This window comes from Trichomonas vaginalis, chromosome I (assembly GCF_026262505.1).
Source record: "Trichomonas vaginalis G3 chromosome I, whole genome shotgun sequence".
NCBI classification, from domain to species: Eukaryota; Parabasalia; order Trichomonadida; family Trichomonadidae; genus Trichomonas; species Trichomonas vaginalis.
The window spans coordinates 13,634,271-13,655,081 of NC_067203.1; the positions used below are offsets into that span (position 1 = coordinate 13,634,271).

Consider the following 20,811-nt stretch of genomic DNA (forward strand, 5'->3'; position numbering starts at 1 on the left):
GCAGAAGAGTATGGAACAATCAGAGTAAATAGATGTACTCCTGGAGGAGGATCTTCAAATATTAATACAGGCAGTAAATGCTCCAGTTTGCCTTATTATGATGAACTCCAAAGGATCACAAAATCAACACGCAGGAGACGGTAAACTCGACTTATTTTTTTAAGCTTAAATTGCTAAATATATGTTTTATGTTTGTAATTTTATGTTTTATTATTATTTAATGTAAAGATTTTATTTTAAACTTAAGCTACTGATTTACTGGAATATAAAAATCCACGAAATCTTCCAAAGTAATTAGAATTCAAGGGTGGATTTATAGACGTATGACATGGTTTTTAATTCTGTTATTTAATGTTGATTTTCAATGGTGCTTCTAAGTAAGGGTGAAAGTACACCATTGCATTTTTACAAGATAACGCAATTTAAAAAATTTCTTTTAGCAACCAAAATATTTTGGAACGACCCTTCAATTTTTTGTGCTGAATGAATTCTACAGAAAATAACACCAGCACATGGCAAAACATAGAAGAAAATATTGACATTTCAAACACAGAACAAGTCAAACTATTTTCTGATATACTAAGTGAGACAACATTAAAAGGAAAATTCGATAAACTTAGTCAACTCACTATTTATTGCTTAAAACAACTTAAAACGATTGAGATTAAACAAGCATCCAATTTTGTCGAAGAACAAAACAATAGATTGTTTAATTTTCTGAATTTTTTTATCAGTTTTCTTCAAGCTTTAACTTCTAATCAAGAAATATTCGAATTATTCTTAGCATCGCCGAATTTTGGAAACAATTTTAAGCTAATTCCAAAAGATTACATAAATAATCAAATTTCGTTATTTAAAAAATTCACGAAAAACAACGATATTACGACAATTACTTTACCAAATATAGAAATGACTCGTACAGAAGACATATTCAATCAATTTATTAATTTGAAGTTGATTAAAAATCAAATTGAAAATTCTGCAGATATCAATGAGGTTAGGAAGGGTTTCCAAGAGCTATGCGGTATGTTTGAGTTATCAAATATAATAAATTCCCTCCTAATACAAAAATTTCAACAACATAATCAAGAAAATCAGAAAATTACACAACAAAATGAAGAAATCAAAAGACTTAACGATAAAATGCTTGAAACAGAAATAGTTTTACGAAACACATGCAAAATTAATAAGAAATTACAAAGAAAAATCGAAGATTTGCAATCATCTAAAGAAAATGCAACAAAACTAAAGAATCAGCTTGCAAAATCATGCGAATTAATACATAGACTACAAACAGATCAAGAAAGTTTACAATTAAAGCTTGCAAAACAAGAATCTTATCGAATTGAAATTGCAAAGTTAAAAAGCGATAATGATGATCTTTCTTATCAAGTTAGACAACTTACGGAAAAGCTAAATAATAATTCCCAGCATCTTTCAACGGCAAAACACCTTGCAAAACAATTTAAATCAAAATTAATTAAAAACAAACAGAAATTTCAACAACTCAAAGAAAGATACGACCTTATTAAGCAAAATGAGAAAGATAATGGCGTATTTACTTATATTGCAATGATTGCTGACAGTTTGGGAACAAAAATTAGTGGAATTGATATTAAAAATGACGTAGATCATATTTGCCAATATTCATCAAATCTAAAAAGAGCTCTATCAGGTAATCCTTCTCAAAGTTATCCTTTGAAACAAAAATTTGATAATTTGACAAAAGATATTCTCGAATTTGAGGAATATGCAAGACAAATAAGCTTTAAATGAGAAACTGCATATCGTTCTTTAATTCTTCAATTTTTAAGATATAATTTTGTATTTTTTTTTAATGTGATTGCATTTATTGCATCATGTATCAGTTCTATCTTAGTTATCGAAAATAATAACTATATTCACTTGCATATGAACAAATAGCTGAGATTTTATTTTATCTTTCTATTTTTATGTTTTTTTTTGTTTGATTAAACTATTCTTTTAAAGAATCCATTACTAGTGAATTGAAAGCCATCTATATATAGTCTTAAATCTAATTGTTGATCGATGATTTGCTGAAATTTATAGATTCAAATGTTTTTTTGTAAACTTTTCAATCTTTAAATATCGAAAATTTTCTTTGTACTTCAATTCCATTTGGTTTGAAAACAATAAAAATAACATTTTTATAAGTTTTCAAATATTTACACGCCCGTAAAAATTTTCATCGTAAAAAAATGAAAATTTATATGGTTTTTGAACTCATAGGAAATAAGGTCACTATTACATAGTGTGATATATAACTAAAAACGTCTAAAAAATCATTATTTAAACTAATAATAATGAACATATAAATAAAATCTATTAAGCAGCTTAAAGTTCCTCAATGACTGGATGATCTCCATTATCCTGTGGTTTCTCGTCTTCAAGAGAAATTGGCTGAACATCTTTAATTTCTTCGAGATCTCCACTCATTTCTTCTTCTTTCTTTTCTGCAGGAACCTCTCCCTTTGGATGCCAGAAACCAAGTCCAATAGCAACAAGGAGTAAAATAATACCAAGGCAGGAAATAAGAATTTCCCAAACCTTATATGGAGCCCAATCCTTCATGAAAGCAACACCGACGATGACACCGACGACGATCTGGCCGAATGGAACCAAGTTACCGCCAATAGCACCCCAGACGGCGACAATGTAGTTATATCCTGTAGCTGCAAGTCCAGAAGCAAGGAAACCGACCAAGATTGGCCAGAGCCAAGCAATTGGTGGTGCGTCATTTGATTGCTGTGCAATTTTCTTTGGTCCGTTCCAAATAAGTGAAACAAGTAATGTTAAAACTGAAGAAGAACCGAGCTGAATGACGGATGAGGCCATGACATCGCTGTTGGAGGCCTTCCACTTCATAACGACAGGAGCGAGACCGAAGCAGGCAACACCTAAGACGAGAAGTACCCAACCAAGTGCTGTATATCCGACACCTGAACCGCCGGATGAATGTAAGAATGATGGGATGGAACATAATGCAACGCCTGTAAGTGAGAAGAAAAGAATTAAGGCTTTTTGCCAGTTGAAAGGTTCATCTGGAAGAACGAAATGTGATAACATAGCACCAAAGGCTGTAGCAAGAGGCTGAGCAATTTGGACGGATGCGGAAGTAACCCACTGTTGTGCAACTGCAATAATAGAGTGAGGAATACCGTGGAATAAAAGTCCGCCAAGGGCAACCCAAAGAATTGGCTTAATTCCGTGCGTGTAATGGGCCTTAACTACTTGCCAATATCCTTTTTGAATTAAACATCTGACACCACAAACTATGCAAGCTGTAACAAAACCTGCAGTCATACGATAGAAAATCATGAGAATTGGAGCGAAATACTTAAGGCCTTGTTGAACTGCTGCAAATGCAGAACCGTATGCGAGTGAAAGGAAAATAAATACTAATGCAGAAGGGATAGAACACTGCATCGATATTTTTTGAAATTTAACCTTTTCAATTCATTTCTGAGGCCCATACAAATTTGGACCAACTCATTGAATTGAATTCATCATCGAAATCGTGGTGAAATTTCTGAGAATAGAGTGCTATCATATAAAGAATAAGGTAATCAAAAATAACCATGAAACTCTATTGTGCTAATTTACGATTTTATCTCAATTGTAGAGGTAGGGCGGAGGTTTTTGTGATATGGAAAAATGTTCGTTGCTCAATTATCTCACTATTGGATGGACTTTTATCGAGCGAAATTTTGGCTGTAAAGACAATTCTGATATTGGTAACATGGTGATAAGAACAAATAGTCAGTTTGCATGGTTTATGATGAGATAATTTCGATTTAAAAAAAAACATAAAAATTGATTTTAATGAGCGATTATATTTGAATATGCTCTCCTAATTTGAAGGAACTGGTTAAATCATGAATTGATCATGAATATTTTTTTTTTCAAAATAACAATTATAATTTCATATTCATTATAAGTTGAAAATATATCATAAAGACTTTATGAATGATAAATTCCTAAAAAACAAGTTAGTTTGTTTCTGAAAATAATAATAATAAAAACCAATTTAGACCCAATAATTTTTGGCGGGATAATTGAGATGTTACGATTGAATTAAAAAAAAAAGCGGTAATACATTTTTACAATGATGAAGAGGCTGGCAACCTCTGAGTCAAAGCACTTGTTAATGCAATGATGAAGAGGCTGGCAACCTCTGAGTCAAAGCACTTGTTAATGCAATGATGAAGAGGCTGGCAACCTCTGAGTCAAAGCACTTGTTAATGCAATGATGAAGAGGCTGGCAACCTCTAAGTCAAAGCACTTGTTAATGCAATGATGAAGAGGTTGGCAACATCTGAGTTAAAATACTTTTCCCAGTGTGGGAGTAATTTGAAAAAAAAATTTAGTTCATATATTGAAAAAAACAAAAGTAAAAATTAAAGTTTATAGGTTGTGTTTTGATGAGCTAATTGTTAAGATATGGTAGTTCTAAAGAAAAATTTGAGTTTCGAGGAAGTTTCTCGACAGAGGAAACTTTCATATCGAATGTTGCCTCTGTCGAGATGTATGTGACAGGCAAAGTGCAATCACCTATCAATATTGCACTTTGCCTGTCAAAAGTTCTCGCATCTCTTGAGGTGTGAGGAAGTTTCTCGACAGAGGAAACTTTCATATCGAATGTTGCCTCTGTCGAGATGTATGTGACAGGCAAAGTGCAATCACCTATCAATATTGCACTTTGCCTGTCAAAAGTTCCTCGCATCTCTTGAGGTGTGAGGAAGTTTCTCGACAGAGGAAACTTTCATATCGAATGTTGCCTCTGTCGAGATGTATGTGACAGGCAAAGTGCAATCACCTATCAATATTGCACTTTGCCTGTCAAAAGTTCCTCGCATCTCTTGAGGTGTGAGGAAGTTTCTCGACAGAGGAAACTTTCATATCGAATGTTGCCTCTGTCGAGATGTATGTGACAGGCAAAGTGCAATCACCTATCAATATTGCACTTTGCCTGTCAAAAGTTCCTCGCATCTCTTGAGGTGTGAGGAAGTTTCTCGACAGAGGAAACTTTCATATCGAATGTTGCCTCTGTCGAGATGTATGTGACAGGCAAAGTGCAATCACCTATCAATATTGCACTTTGCCTGTCAAAAGTTCCTCGCATCTCTTGAGGTGTGAGGAAGTTTCTCGACAGAGGAAACTTTCATATCGAATGTTGCCTCTGTCGAGATGTATGTGACAGGCAAAGTGCAATATTGATAGGTGATTGCACTTTGCCTCTCCAAACTCTCAAATATGCTTCTCACCATACATCAAACGGGCAAATTTCTCCTTAAATTTCTCTTTATTTGAAAGGTTTTCAACAAAGCTATACCTTAAAAATCTGTGCTTGTTATATCTGATCATTTGTGTGTTAGGGGAGGTAAATTTATTCCACTAGAGCAAATTTTTTCCGAGTTTCTCATTCGATGAGAAACCTCGGAACAACTCTTCAATAGTGTAATGAATTTGTGGTATTTGTCCTGCAAACAGCGAGAGAACTTGTCTGTAATTCGTTTATGATGAAGTTATCTGGATGTCTCTCAGATGAGGAAGGAAGTCCAGAAAACTTCACCATAAGTTAATACTTGTGTATTTCTATGACTCTCTTCACGTCAGAGAATGTAAATTTACTCGAATAGGGCAAAGTTCTGCTCAAGTTTCTCATTTGATGAGAAACCTCGGAAGAACTTTGCCCTAAGGTAATGTATATGTGATTGTTGGCCCGCAGAGAAACAAGGAATCTGTTTGTATTTCGTTTATGGTGAAGTTCTCGGATGTTCTCTCAAATTATATGGAAAATCAAGAGAACTTCACCATAATTTGTTGTAGTTGTGATTCTCTGGCTCTTTGCCGGCCAGAAAACTAGAAAATAGTTTATAGTGGGAGTATGCTCGATGAATACCTACTCACTAAAAATATACGTTATTTTTTGTTTTCCTATGGGAAAATAGTTTTGATTTTTATACTATCGTATGCTTTGTTATTGCATGAATTGTCTATTTTCTTAATAAAAACTCATTTTTCCGTGTGATTCTGAATCAATGCATTCCAAAAAAGCGTTTTCCGCCTTTGAAACGTGAAAACACACATTGCATGAAGAATCAGAGAAGATTTTCTAACTCGAAGAATTCCAAAAAAAAACCAATTATAGTTTTTTTATCGTGAAAAATTTACTTTTTAACTACGAAATTTTTAAAACGCGATTTTTTTGGAGATTTTTAGAAAATTCAAATATGATAGCATGTGTTATTTTATGTGCTCTATGAGTTTATCAGCTTAATTTGGAGTTATTATCAAATTTCAAAAGTCTAAAAAATTGAAAGATAGAAAATCTTCTCTGATTCTTCATGCAATGTGTGTTTTCACGTTTCAAAGGCGGAAAACGCTTTTTTGGAATGCATTGATTCAGAATCACACGGAAAAATGAGTTTTTATTAAGAAAATAGACAATTCATGCAATAACAAAGCATACGATAGTATAAAAATCAAAACTATTTTCCCATAGGAAAACAAAAAATAACGTATATTTTTAGTGAGTAGGTATTCATCGAGCATACTCCCACTATAAACTATTTTCTAGTTTTCTGGCCGGCAAAGAGCCAGAGAATCACAACTACAACAAATTATGGTGAAGTTATCTTGATTTTCCATATAATTTGAGAGAACATCCGAGAACTTCACCATAAACGAAATACAAACAGATTCCTTGTTTCTCTGCGGGCCAACAATCACATATACATTACCTTAGGGCAAAGTTCTTCCGAGGTTTCTCATCAAATGAGAAACTTGAGCAGAACTTTGCCCTATTCGAGTAAATTTACATTCTCTGACGTGAAGAGAGTCATAGAAATACACAAGTATTAACTTATGGTGAAGTTTTCTGGACTTCCTTCCTCATCTGAGAGACATCCAGATAACTTCATCATAAACGAATTACAGACAAGTTCTCTCGCTGTTTGCAGGACAAATACACACAAGAGTTGTTCCGAGGTTTCTCATCGATGAGAAACCTCGGAAAAAATTTGCTCTAGTGGAATAAATTTACCTCCCCTAACACACAAATGATCAGATATAACAAGCACAGATTTTTAAGGTATAGCTTTGTTGAAAACCTTTCAACGAATGAGAAAGTTAGGAAAAACTCTACCTTATAAGATCAACTATAGAATTCATAGCTCTTTGAATACTAGGAAACATTAATGCAGTAGTTTAAGGCAAAGTTTTTCCGAGATCTACAAAGGATAGAGAGATCTCGGAAGAACTTTGCTCTGCACAAGTAATTTCAGAATCTATGGTCCTCTAAGGACCAGAGGACGGTAATGTAAAAGAATGATGTCAATAGCAGATAAATAATAGCCTTAGAAGTTCAATACGTGCACAGTTTGACTACATTGCCCTAGTAGTTAGACTGTACAGGTATTGTACTTCTGGCCTAAAAAATCCTCATTGAAGACAATAGGTAGAAACTCAAATTGTTGATAAATATCCCAAAATATCATAAGAGAGCCCATTATTGTTACCTGGCTCCTTCCTGGCTTTCAAAGTCTGTAAACGAGAAGTCTTGGCTCTTGTGGTAATTGCTTCCAAGAGGTTTACTCAATTCGAGTAAAACTATAAACCCTGTAACTGACATGTACTTCCTTGAATGGGCATTAAAAGTAATTTAACCTAACGAATAGTAAGTTAGTATACAAGTCTTGGGTATGGTGGCACTGCGTTTCACCTTAACCAATACTTGTGAATTTGACACTTTACAAAACCGTTAACGTAAATTTTACAACACAAACGACAACACTAACTTAACCTTAAATATTTACAAAACCACCACCCACTTCACTTCACTAACGAACTCACTAATGTAAAAATAAACGTTCTCACTATCGTTCTCACTAACAACTTCACTAATGTTCTCATAAATTTTCCTCAATATCTTCATCATCAGTGTTAACCCTATTGTAGTCATACTTGAAGCCATAAACTTTCTCTAACTTCTTAACGTACAATTTACATAACTTACCTTCGTCATCGTATGGTTTAATGATATAACTATTTCTATCTTTATAAACAGTCAATGAAAAGTCAACTGGTCTCGGATGTATTTGAAAGAACATGTTATGCTCAGGAAGGAAGAATAAATGTTTAAATGTATGTTTGTTATACTGTGGAATTCGAATGAGTTGCTTTTGTTCTGTCATTTACATCCAAATAAAAATTTTCAGTAAAATAATAAAATAAAATAAAAAATTAATGATATCACCACCCTCACACGTATGAAAACATAGCGCAAAAATAAATTTAGGGTAGAAGGGTAGATCTAACCTCATTTCTACCCTCAGCCGCTAAGCGGCGAGACCCTTTGGGTCTTTTCTAACCCGTTGAATTCATTACTTTATAACTCTCTTCCTTGGTTTCTTTTTAGTTGCTTTCTTCACGTCTGTCTCCAGCTTAACTGTCTTTCTTCTTCGTCCGTAATGATACCAGTTACTTCCACCAGTCAATGGGTCAAATGGTCTTTCGTAAGGGTTTCCATACATTCCATAGGGACCATACGGAAGAACTACTGGTGGAGAAGAAACATTTTCTTTAGTTCCATCGACTCTATTTAAATGCATTGTTTCACCTTTCATCTGGTCATTAAAGTCTTTTGCGTGTTTTGCAAACTCATCGTCCTTTCCTAAAGCATTTTCTGACTCAGTCGCAACCAAATTGGATGCTTTATTTATGAGCCCTATTTTATTTAATCTTAACTTCTTTGCAACCCAGCCTCCAATCTTTCCTTTATTTGCATCTAATGTCTTCGAAACTCTTCCTCCACTCATTTTATTTACTGCGTCATAAGCCCCAAGTGCTTTTGCTCCAAATGCTAATGCTTTTGTTCCCATTGCGCCTAAAGCTGCCCAAGCTACCATTTACACCATATTAAAATCATCTCTCTTCAATATTATCTCATAAAAGTTCTCTTTACTGGAGAAAGTCAATGAAACATAAACATTCTCACGGGCTTCGCCCTCACCGCTTTGCGGTCTATCTAACTTCTTTCTTATATCATCTATACGCTTCAAAATGTCTGAACAATTGCTAACATCTTCTACAACAGTTATTTCATCATGAATGACCTTCAAGAACAAGCTCATTTAATATGCAATTAAAATCATCTCAATAATGAGTCCATCCTTTCCATCTTTAGGTAGCACAACATCTTTCATTGAAGAAGGTTCGACAAGTCTTATGTTAAACTTACTGACAAAGTTTGTTATACTATAATGCTTCGGCGGCGAATACATGTAGTTTGAAAGACATAATATAGATTCTTCAGCAAATTCACTTATACTGGATTTTATAACAATGTTCTCACGAGACCAAACGCCACCAATTGACAATCTTGTAAGCAATCCTGCTGAACCTTCTACTGTAAACGTCGATGGTAACATCCACGAAGGTCATCTATTGACATCGTTGAGTCACTGAATTTAAATATTTTCTTAAAGCAATCGTCATTATCTAACCATGCAATAGCTTTGAAGTTTTCATTCGAATATACATCTGCTTCATTAAATGTAAAACCTGACTTCTTTGCAGAGACGACTTTAAAATCTATTGCATTTGTTTCAAAATTATATGCTATGGTAACTTCTGAAGGTAATGGATGCCCTTCCGCAGTCAGTTGTTCTCTCACTACCGTTTGAAGCTTTGTGTTAAAAACTTTCATGTCATCTCCTGTATCTAAGTTCACATACACAGCAATAGGAAAACTATCTTGCTTCTTTGTCTCATCATTATACCTCAAAACATTAAAGTTCTTCAATAATATTGTCCTTCCTGCCGGAATACTTCGAACCTGTCTGATTTCAATAGCTTTCTCACCTCCTACATACTCTACCCAGTGTCTTGGATATTCATAAGTATACTGACTTTCTTGAATTTTGGTAGGTTTCATCATAACGTGTTCATAGTATATCTTTATACTCTTGTCAGTTAGACTCGGTGCTATGTTCTGAATATTTCTGACTTGCATTTTTAATGGAGATAAAATGAAGCATTTAATACATGATGTAGATGAAGACATGAATGAAACTACAGACAAACTTAACTCTTCTCTCATTCTTCCTTTCAGCAAAGATTATGAATTCTGTTCAAATGGTGTGTATTTCTATTGTGGAAAGATGGGGTCAGGAAAGACATTTAACCTCATTCGTCATATTCTTATAACAGAACGTTTAGGAAATGACTCATATTATGACCAAATCATTATATCAGCAACTTCAGACTCTATGGACTCAACAGCGAAAACATTTATGTCAAAAGTTCAAGCCTCTGTCGTTAAAGTTCCAGACAGTGAACTCATTGAATTTCTTCAACGTTACATTCGACGTAAGAGGAAATATTATGCCATCGTTGAATTTATACAGTCAGGAATGCAAAAGACTTCAGAAGAGATGGAAAGAATTATTGACAAACACCACTTACGTCAGTACTCAGGAGTTTACGATATGAAACGACTGACAAACTACATTCTGTCAAAACTTTCAAAATACCCCTTCAAAAAGTATCCTTCAAACACTCTGCTCGTTTGTGACGACTTCGCCGGAAAAGGTTTAGTGTCAAAACCAGACTCACCATTAGCTAACATCATAACTAAAGTCAGACATTACCACTTAACTGTAGCAATACTTATGCAAACATGGCGTTTCCTTGCTTTAAACATAAAACGTCTCATAACTGACTTCGTTATCTTTCAAGGTTTCTCACGTTATGACATTGAACTCATTTGGAAACAGTCAGGTATAACATTACCTTTTGAAGAAATTTGGGAAGCATATAAGTCTCTCATCTCTCCTCGTTCATACCTTGAGATTCATATCATGACTAATACCATTAAAGTCAAAAATATTCCATGGGAACGACCAACATTGTTTTAAAGTTTAACCTTCAATTGACTGATGGTAAACAAATTCCATGCATCTCTGTCGCCATTTCTGTTAATATTTTTGCTGTCATTCATATCATCCACTTCCCCATCCGTTAGCTTTTGAGGATATGCGTTAGAATAGCTGTTCTTAAATGAAGGCTTTTCACCTTTGAGAGCATAAACTCTATAACTTTCTGCATACTTTATGTTTGAACCTCCTGAGCCATCATTGACATAAATTTTTATAGGCTTCCACCCTTTGTTCATGTTCCTGCTTCTTCCCTTAGCTCTTTTGTTCAGTAGTTCTACATCTTTATACACAGCACCTGTCTCAGTGAATTCAACAATATTTTCATTCGTTAGCTTTACATTCAAACCCTTGTCGAGTATATTGTTCATTTCATACATATAAAAGGTTTTTATTCTATATGAAATGAGAAGCAAATCCATCTTAGCTGGTGTCGTTAATGTTCCAATTGAACCAACATCAAATGTTGACTCACGAACGACAAACAATATTGTCATAAAGAACTATAGTTCAGAGTGTTTGAAAGAACCAGAACCAGAGCTGAAATCCGTGAATTTAAACACAGCTTCAAACGCTAACGCTACATCAGATGTTAAGTTAGAGTATCCACCATTGGACCAAATTCTTTCAAGAGAAGCCAACGACAATCCTTACACAAATGTTCAAACAAATCCTTCAGATAACGTAGACCATTACCTTCTTCAGTTATACCAAACAATTTTACTCAAAGACGATAAGAAGCTTTTGACAAATCTTATAAGTAAGAACCAAATAATTCTAACAAAGGAGGACCTTGAAAATGTTATATCACGAATAACAGGAAAGCAATGTGTCATTGACTATCTCGACCCTGAAATCGAATGCTGTGGTCAAACGCCAATATTCATGAAAATAGGTAACATCCGCATCATTGAAACACCAGGAACTACAGGAGTTGAGTTTAAGTATAAATATTCGAACGAGTATACAAAACTATCTACTGACTATAAGCTTTGTTTGAAATATGTTTTAGTAAATTAAAGCAACTTATAGTAATCTATCCAAAACTTCTTCAACAGTATCGAACTCATCTTCATAATGCAAACCTAATCTTATTGACTTGGTGCAGTTTTCACTAACACAATATAGCGCTTTGCGCTCGGCGCCTTTGACGCCTTTTTCTGTTCTCTTGACTGACATAACTAACTCATTTGTTTCATCAAACAGCAACAACCAAAGTTCATGACCTAATACATAACATTCATACTTTATATTTTTAGCTCTGAGTTCTCTTGTAAGCTGTTGCATTTAATATTTTCTAAAAAGTCAACTTCAACAGTCATTCGCACTGGTGCCTTCAGTTCTACAGGCTCTCCTTGAAAGTCAACAAGTCTGAATTGCATGTCTTTCAAATTATGAGGACTAATGCGAACCCATTTACCTAAATGAGTTGCTATGACAGGAACGTTTGGAATGAACATTGAATTGACTGCATAACAGAAGGATTTATATTCTACTGAACCTTTACTATTAACTCCTGAAATGCCTGTGACATTAGCTATTTTAGACTCAATGTATAAACAATTGCCATAACATACGTATGGAACAGATTTCATCTCAATCGTTTTGTCAATACTTTTCAAAGGAAATGTCATATGGTATGCTCCCAGAAGCAATTGAACTCTATGACTCATTCGTGTTATCTTAAACTCCTTCGCATAACTGAACTTCAAAACTCCTGCAATAAGTTTAACATTCATTAAGTTTTCTTCGTTATCCTTGTTTATTGTAGTATTTATGAGAGCATTTAACACTCCGGCTAATGTTTCCATCTTATATTCTACATTATTGTGAAATCTTATTTCATGCTTCTTTCCATCTATTTCAAACTCCATGAAATCTGTTTCATCTGTTATGACAAAAGTTGCGATAGTATTGAAGTCAACCATTCTGAATGCAAGTGGCTCATTCTGTAGACCTAAGTTTGTTTGTAGCTTTACTGTTCCGTATTCGTTTGGGTCAGTACTTTGCAAATAGAACAACATTTTATTCTCATTAAAATATGAGTATTGCTGCATATGCGTATGAAGCTGACAGAGCTAAACGTTTATATTTTGGTCAATACTCTCTCACACTTACTGACAAATATATTGTTATCAGTGATGGAAATACCGAGAAATACATAACATGGAAGGACTATGAAAAGTTTGACCCTATTTTAACTCCATGTACAATGCCATTCATTGTAAATGGTGAAGTTGTCATGAAGAACGACACAACAGTATATAAGTCTGTATATGAAGCGTTAGAATATATGTTGAATTATAATCCCGAAAGATTTGACCCAAGCACTACACCATGTGCAATGCCTTTTATTAAGGACGGTGAAATCGTAAGAGTTCCGGATTCAACGGTTTATACTGCTGTTCAAAACAGTTTACAAAACATTTTAGCGAATATCTTTAATTCAGAAACTACAGAAATGAAATTACCATATATAACAGATGCTAAAGAAATTAAATCAAAAACGACAACATTATTTACGTCACTTAATGATTTAATGACTTATATCATTAATATTCCTGCACCAACTACAGCATTTGATCCAAACTCGACGGTTTGCAGTGTACCTTTCATTAACGACAGTTCATTAATTACTTTAAGGGATTCAACAGTTAATGAATCATTAAAGGCGTCATTAATGAAAATCATTGATTTTAACACATTCACGAATACATATAATTCATTCATTAATGTTTCATATGCTTCTAAAGAAGGTGAGCCAAAAACTATCGATAAAGCGGTGTATGAAATAAAAGCATCAACGACGAAATTGAATTCGTTAACTTTTGACGGTGATAGTTTCGTTAATGACATAACATCGGGGAAAACAATTTTAACGAAAGAATATTTAAAATCTCATGTTAGTGAGTTCGTTGAAATTGAAAAAGAAGGTGGAATTAAGTTCGATCCACTGAATTTCATTTTCAGCTTAGCGAATGCGGGTGTTAGTTTCTGAATGGACAACTATACAGAGTGAAATAAATGCAATATGGACGTTTTTGGGGTCAAAAGCGGGAATGGGTGAGCTTGTAAATGCTGCAAGAACATTAGGTGAAACAGGAAATTTTGTAGATGGTTTTAAAAGACTTGTTTCAAATGTTTTAACAAACACAAAGAAATTATTTAGATATACCATACATAACGGTCAGATTTTTCGAACAGGTAGCAACAAACCCTCCGGTTATGGCTGCGTTGATGATGGTTAGAGATATAAAACCACGTAACGACGGGAACGAAGAACATGAACAACAGAGCCCAACGGGCTCAGAGCCACATAGTGGCGAGGATACTGGTCGGGTTATTCAAGACATTAAAACGTGTATCCTGAAGTTATTGATTTATTTAGAGGAGTTAATGATTCAATTTCAAAACATTCTATAACCCTCGATGAAGAGAATAAATTAACAGATTATATATTCGTCATTATTGCAGAACTAATGAAGAGAATAAATGAAAAAGGAATTGGTGATATCATTAATGTCAGCGATGTAATGATGAAAAGAAATTTTGACTCATTATTTACAAAACCGAAAACAGAATATAGTCTTTATGACGTAATTACCGAATTAATGAAAAAGATTAATGATAATAAGAGTTCTGGCGGAAGAGTTGAATTAGAAGTGAATGATGTTAATGAGAAATTAGCCGAAAAAGCGGACAAGAACCACGTTCATTATATAACTTCAGACGAACAGATTATAACGGACTATCATGGATATTTAACACGAAGTGATGAAGCGAAGACAAAAAATGTTAATGAAAGAAGATATAAATTCATTCGTGCTAAAGGTTATGACATACACTGTACTGTACAGTATGACACAGGTATAGCACCACAATCATTTGGTTATAACGCTGAAATTTATGCTTCATACTTCTTTGTTAACGGTGTATTAGTTGAACCAAGATTTACTTTGAGAGTTAAGTCAAAAATAACGTTTGAAGATGCTATTAAAAGTAAAGCTGACAAAGTTGAACTCGAAGCAACGAACAAAGTTTTGAAATCTCATAAACACAACATCTCCGATATAAATGAACTTCAAGCTACATTAGACAGTAAAGCTGACAAGAACCATACACATAAATCCTTCACTACTGTTAGAGCAGACGACATAATATTGAACTTTGACCTTGGTTCAAGTGCACCTTTAGAGAATCCGAGTACAAGCGTAAAAGATACTCTTAACAATTTAGATAAGAGTTGCAGGAATACCGAAGATCATGCCAGAAACTTTGAAGCATATGAACTACCATCAATGTTAGATAAGAAAGCCGACAAAACTTATGTGGATGCAGAACTAACAAAGAAATTTTCGAAACCAGATACAATGACATTTACAACAGAAATTATAAATGGTGAACCAGCAACTCCATTTGAATTTGTTAGAGGTCTTCAACCGGATACTTTTGAATTTTTCTTGGATAATTCTATTGAACTAACATTACATTATAAAAGTGGAACAAATGCAACATTTCATCCGGGAGATACATTCCAAATGGTATTTAATGACATAAGTTCTTTAGAATATGTTTATAGAGTTATGAGCATATATGATTTAATATATCCTATAGGAGCTGTTTATACGTCTATGAATCCAATAAATCCAAACACTTTATTTGGTGGTAGATGGTATGAAATAGTTGACAGTTTTCCATTCTACACTAATACGCAGTCAATGAAGATGGGAGGTTCAAAGAAAATAGGTATTGAAAACCTTCCTTCACATATGCATAGGTTCAGTGGAAGAACATCTGTGGAAGGAAACCATTCACATTCAATAACAAAAAGAGGTTATATAAATCTTGCAGCGGGTTCGAATAGACAGGGAATGAACAGATATGATATCTCAGATGACCCCAAAGATGTTAGCACAGGTATTTTCTGTGGAACTGCAGGAAATCATACACATGTTGTAGCTGGTATTACAGACCCAGCAGGTAATGGAAAAGATTATATGCCTCCTTATATAACAATGCACGCTTGGATACGAGTTGGTTAAAATCTTTAACTTTACATAAATGAGCTTGAAAGAAGTATTCGAACAACATCCATGGAGGTCATTTAAGAAATTCAATGAAGCTGCAAAGAGTTCGGGATTTACTAACAGAGCTGAAGTGAAAAGGTTCTTTGACAAAATGTTGTACATCAAACAAAAATAAATCCTTACGACTACTTTTTACCAATTTACTCCAACACTCCTGACGCATACCAATTTGACACTCTCATTCAAAGCAGAAAAGGAGGACATAAACCATTCCTCATCTTCATAAATGTTAACACTCGTAAAGCATATGCATATCCAATGAGGAATAAAGGAACTTGTGAAGTGTTAAGAGTTTTACAAAAGTTTGTAGCAGAACATAACCCAAGTACTTTAACATCAGACCAAGACAGTGCATACCTCAGCAATGAAATCACAGAATTTCTCATTAAGCATAACATAACTCACTACACTACTGAAGACCATAACCATAACATACTCGGTATCATTAACCGCTTCATAAGGACTCTCAGAGATTTAAACCAAGAGCGAGACTTTACCGAAGAAACAATGAAACACTTTCTCGAAGTATATAATTCCTCAACACATTCTACAACAGGGCATACACCAAATTCAATGACACAACAACAAGAAGAAAAGTATATACAAAAGAAACGAAGCCAAACACAAAATATCAGAAATTCAACACAATTTACCCTCATTCCTGGTACAAAAGTTCGTGTAGTTCTTGATCTTATATACGAAAAAAAGAGATCTGACATTGTGTCAGATCTCAGTAAAAGTGACATTTACATGTCAAAAAAATAGAATGAGTTTAAGTAATTAAAATTGAGGGTGAGAGTAGTATTGTATGAAATAATATCTCTCACCCTCCAATTCATCCTATGGCGCCGAAAAAATTTTGGTGAAATGCGACCACATTTCACCAAAATTTCTCGGCGCCATATAGAGAACTAGAGCCTGTGAGGTACTGATACTATCCATGTACCTCGCAGGCTCTAGTTCCAAGCCAAAATGGCTAAAAATTGCCCGCAATTTTCACATTGCGGGCAATTTTTAGCCATTTTGGCTGGGAATTGGAGGGTGAGAGTAGTATTGTATGAAATAATATCTCTCACCCTCCAATTCATCCTATGGCGCCGAAAAAATTTTGGTGAAATGCGACCACATTTCACCAAAATTTCTCGGCGCCATATAGAGAACTAGAGCCTGTGAGGTACTGATACTATCCATGTACCTCGCAGGCTCTAGTTCCAAGCCAAAATGGCTAAAAATTGCCCGCAATTGTTCACATTGCGGGCAATTTTTAGCCATTTTGGCTGGGAATTGGAGGGTGAGAGTAGTATTGTATGAAATAATATCTCTCACCCTCCAATTCATCCTATGGCGCCGAAAAAATTTTGGTGAAATGCGACCACATTTCACCAAAATTTCTCGGCGCCATATAGAGAACTAGAGCCTGTGAGGTACTGATACTATCCATGTACCTCGCAGGCTCTAGTTCCAAGCCAAAATGGCTAAAAATTGCCCGCAATTGTTCACATTGCGGGCAATTTTTAGCCATTTTGGCTGGGAATTGGAGGGTGAGAGTAGTATTGTATGAAATAATATCTCTCAAGATTTTCTTCCAGATTCACTTATGGCCAATGAAATGCCAGAGCTCCAAGGAAGCGAAGAAGATGAATGGGAAAAAGAAGGCGAGGAAGTTGAAGAAGAAAAAAATAAGGCGAATCCGGTTGAAATAGAAGAAGATAGTAATGAAGAAGAAGAATACGAACTAAAATATGAAGAAGAATATCAAGAAGATTATGAAGACCCTTATGAAGAAGATTATGATGATTCATTTTAATATTACGAATAAATGTCACTTTTTCTATTTTTGACACGTAAAGTTGTCACTTTTCTGTCAAACCGTTTTTATCGTTTTCGTATATAACACTTGACGACAAACCGTTGACAAAGAAACGTTTAAGGTTAAGTAGAAACTATTATATCATAGACTCTACGCAAGGTAATGGATATCTTATAAAAGCTGCTGACGACTCCATAGCGTTTTATCCTCGTCATAAATTAGTTGAAAGTAGTAATGGCAAACTTGCTGAAACCATTGACGAAGCAAAGCGAGGAGTGGTTATTAAAATACTTGGCTATAACACAAACGATGACACTTATAAAGTAAGATATGAAGGAGGCGTTGAAGATGTTATACCATCTAAGAACTTGAGAGAGTCGAAGCCAACACATCTGGGACCATTAGAGCGGGAGTACTGGAAAGACAAAAATATGCCAGAAAGAATAAGAAAATTCTTCTAAACTTTTTCATTAGATGTAAATCAGACATGAATGAGAACAGTCATGTATTATTAATGGTACCATTTATTTTAACATAAAGACGCAAACGGACTCTTTGAGTCCTGAGGTCTTTCAGACCGAAGCGGCGAGGACGAAGTCCATGACCAAAAATAATGTTTAGGGTAGATGGTTAGATCTAACCTCTTTTCTAACCTCAGCCGCTAAGCGGCGAGACCCTTTGGGTCTTTTCTACCCTCTTGAATTTTCATGAATTTTATACAGAAAACATAGCACAAAAATAATGTTTAGGGTAGATGGTTAGATCTAACCTGTTTTCTAACCTCTTTTCTACCCTCGCCGCATAGCGGCTCAGACCCTTTGGGTCTCTTGAATTTGTCATGAATTTTCCCGAAATAAAAAATAAAGTTAGTTTTATTTTTTTTTATTTTTTTATTTTGTATAAAAGACATGATTTCAACAATCGGCACAACAACAATTCAAACAACTTCACCAAACTCGTTAGTCATGAATCCAACATCTATGTTAGTAGAAATGAAAAGCTTCATTCCTTCTTCATATACTTTTGAAACAGAAATCCAGAAGATAAAGCAAGAACTTTTAACATCTAATTTAAACTGTAGTGCGAAAGATGAAACAAATGAACAGTATCTTTATGAAATGCAGGACATTATTGACCATTTACCCAAATTGCCTGAAATTCAGCAACAAAAACTCACTATTCCTGAATTCGATGAAATAGAAGTGAAACCAACTGACTCAGTAGAAATAAAGAAGTTCATTCGAAAGGTAAACTATGAGTTTCTAGGATTTCATTGCAACCATAAGGTTATGGACAAAGATTGCGACATGGTATATAAGAATGTTTCTGACATATATAAATCCGGGGAGTTTAAGACCTACGATAACTTTGTTTCATTAGTTGCTGAATGTGTATGGCAGATAAGAGATAAAGATAGAAGAGGTAAGGTATGGAATGAACAGATAAGACCCGCTATGTTTGAGATGAAGAGAGCAATTGACGCCTTGGTTGTTTTAGCAGGTAAGGTTTCAATGTATAACGCAAAAATGAATCCGCAATGTTCTAAATGTAAAGCAGCAATTAGGAAATATAACTACTCCGTCAAAGAGATAGAAAGAATGCGAAACGACTATGCTGACTTAAAGAAAGAAGCAGAAAAGCCAGCAGAAAATAAAATGGACATGTTAACATTTCTGAACAAAAACTATCCAACTGCTGACGATTTCCTTCTATCTGACGTCAAGAAGAAATATAAAGAAACTTTCGGCATAGTTAAAACATTCGATATCCTTCGTGAAGAAATAGAAGCTACAAAACTGTTTAGAGTCTCACGAATTCATAACGTTTACCATGTAAAACGCTTATAAAATAACTGGGGTAGAAAAGACCCAAAGGGTCTCGCCGCTTAGCGGCTGAGGTTAGAAAAGAGGTTAGATCTAACCATCTACCCTAAAATATATTTTTGCTGAAAAATGACCAAAATTCTGAGTAAAATAATTTTTAGGGCTTGTGTCAAACCGTTGAGTTTTCACAAAATTCCAAAAATAACGTTTACCATGTAAAACGCTTATAAAATAACTGGGGTAGAAAACAGGTTAGAAAACAGGTTAGATCTAACCTTCTACCCTAAAATATATTTTTGTCTGATTTACGCTCATTACGATGAAATCATGAAAATTCATTTACGATGAAATCATGAAAATTCATTTACGATGAAGTCTTGACAAAACATGTACGAAGAAGTCATGAAAATTCAAGACCCTTTGGGTCTCGCCGCTTAGCGGCTGAGGTGAGAAAAGAGGTTAGAAAACAGGTTAGATCTAACCTTCTACCCTAAAATATATTTTTGCTGAAAAATGACCAAAATTCATGAATTTCCTTAAGATAGAAAAAATAACGCTAATTTTTTTCTAAGAAAAATTTTTATCTTGTATGTAAGAACATATATGACAAACACTGAGTTTGAAACAGTTAAAAAGATAGACAATGACACCAAATTGGTTAGAATTGGTGATTTAAACGTAAGATACTCAAAGAAATACAACAAATATTCTTTGTCAGACATTTTATCTCCATTTGAAAAGAAAACAAACCACTGGGTTAGAATTGCTTCTAGTCAGAAAATTTTGACAAGAAATCCTGAGCTTATGATATCGGTAAAATTCTATGGAACTACAGCATATCTTATAGACAAAAGTCTTATACCAATAGTTTTGTTATGGTTAGACCCAGTTGTTGGATATAACTTCATAACATATGGTTCATTCGATACGGAACGTTGCAGTGAAGGCTTACTTTACATCGTTCAGAAACCGAAGGACTTCAATACAAAGAGATATAAGATAGGAAGAACATATAATATAACTCAAAGATATGACAGTATAGTCAATAGAGTTAAGGTTGTGTTCGTTAACGATATGAGAGCTGCTGAAACAGAACTACTTGAAAAGTTTGAGAAAATTTATGGTGCTCCCAC

At 34.4% G+C, this 20,811-nt stretch overlaps 9 protein-coding genes and 4 pseudogenes across 13 annotated transcripts, besides 6 other annotated features; 9 read left to right on the top strand and 4 right to left on the bottom strand.

Annotated features, from left to right (window-relative positions):
- Nucleotides 1–459: 459 nt before the first annotated feature.
- TVAGG3_0981220 (uncharacterized protein) lies at nucleotides 460–2,180 on the top strand (the record flags this gene model as incomplete). Its single annotated transcript, XM_001322645.1, has 1 exon — nucleotides 910–1,776. One exon carries the CDS (start codon nucleotides 910–912, stop codon nucleotides 1,774–1,776), a length of 867 nt encoding a protein of 288 aa, XP_001322680.1.
- A 105-nt stretch (nucleotides 2,181–2,285) lies between these two features.
- On the bottom strand, nucleotides 2,286–3,465 carry TVAGG3_0981230 (EamA-like transporter family; the record flags this gene model as incomplete). Its single annotated transcript, XM_001322644.1, has 1 exon — nucleotides 2,356–3,447. The coding sequence occupies one exon, from the start codon at nucleotides 3,445–3,447 to the stop codon at nucleotides 2,356–2,358; it is 1,092 nt and encodes a 363-aa protein (XP_001322679.1).
- A 184-nt stretch (nucleotides 3,466–3,649) lies between these two features.
- Nucleotides 3,650–4,085: a mobile genetic element.
- Nucleotides 4,086–4,117: 32 nt separating this feature from the next.
- Nucleotides 4,118–4,744, bottom strand: TVAGG3_0981250 (annotated as a pseudogene). Its single transcript has one exon — nucleotides 4,122–4,744. A coding segment is annotated over exon 1 (623 nt).
- Nucleotides 4,745–8,158: 3,414 nt separating this feature from the next.
- Nucleotides 8,159–20,811: part of a mobile genetic element that runs on past the window's edge.
- Nucleotides 9,366–9,961, bottom strand: TVAGG3_0981270 (annotated as a pseudogene). The gene has a single exon. A coding segment is annotated over exon 1 (596 nt).
- Nucleotides 10,185–10,803, top strand: TVAGG3_0981280 (protein of unknown function, DUF4106 family; the record flags this gene model as incomplete). Its single annotated transcript, XM_051253943.1, has 1 exon — nucleotides 10,185–10,803. A coding segment is annotated over one exon (619 nt), but the record flags the coding sequence as incomplete, so codon positions are not given.
- TVAGG3_0981290 (uncharacterized protein) lies at nucleotides 11,364–11,978 on the top strand (the record flags this gene model as incomplete). Its single annotated transcript, XM_051253944.1, has 1 exon — nucleotides 11,364–11,978. The coding sequence occupies one exon, from the start codon at nucleotides 11,364–11,366 to the stop codon at nucleotides 11,976–11,978; it is 615 nt and encodes a 204-aa protein (XP_051079518.1).
- TVAGG3_0981300 (uncharacterized protein) lies at nucleotides 12,206–12,418 on the bottom strand (the record flags this gene model as incomplete). The annotated part of the gene is made up of 1 exon (XM_051253945.1): nucleotides 12,206–12,418. One exon carries the CDS (start codon nucleotides 12,416–12,418, stop codon nucleotides 12,206–12,208), a length of 213 nt encoding a protein of 70 aa, XP_051079519.1.
- Nucleotides 13,000–13,482, top strand: TVAGG3_0981310 (organellar and viral DNA polymerase type B; the record flags this gene model as incomplete). The annotated part of the gene is made up of 1 exon (XM_051253946.1): nucleotides 13,000–13,482. A coding segment is annotated over one exon (483 nt), but the record flags the coding sequence as incomplete, so codon positions are not given.
- TVAGG3_0981320 lies at nucleotides 14,184–15,585 on the top strand (annotated as a pseudogene). Its single transcript has one exon. A coding segment is annotated over exon 1 (1,402 nt).
- TVAGG3_0981330 (ATP binding) lies at nucleotides 15,683–16,000 on the top strand (the record flags this gene model as incomplete). The annotated part of the gene is made up of 1 exon (XM_051253947.1): nucleotides 15,683–16,000. The coding sequence occupies one exon, from the start codon at nucleotides 15,683–15,685 to the stop codon at nucleotides 15,998–16,000; it is 318 nt and encodes a 105-aa protein (XP_051079521.1).
- On the top strand, nucleotides 16,020–16,727 carry TVAGG3_0981340 (annotated as a pseudogene). Its single transcript has one exon. A coding segment is annotated over exon 1 (708 nt).
- Nucleotides 16,900–17,008: a mobile genetic element.
- Nucleotides 17,149–17,257: a mobile genetic element.
- Nucleotides 17,399–17,507: a mobile genetic element.
- TVAGG3_0981380 (uncharacterized protein) lies at nucleotides 17,643–17,852 on the top strand (the record flags this gene model as incomplete). Its single annotated transcript, XM_051253948.1, has 1 exon — nucleotides 17,643–17,852. One exon carries the CDS (start codon nucleotides 17,643–17,645, stop codon nucleotides 17,850–17,852), a length of 210 nt encoding a protein of 69 aa, XP_051079522.1.
- Nucleotides 17,876–17,941: a mobile genetic element.
- On the top strand, nucleotides 18,764–19,702 carry TVAGG3_0981400 (organellar and viral DNA polymerase type B; the record flags this gene model as incomplete). Its single annotated transcript, XM_051253949.1, has 1 exon — nucleotides 18,764–19,702. The coding sequence occupies one exon, from the start codon at nucleotides 18,764–18,766 to the stop codon at nucleotides 19,700–19,702; it is 939 nt and encodes a 312-aa protein (XP_051079523.1).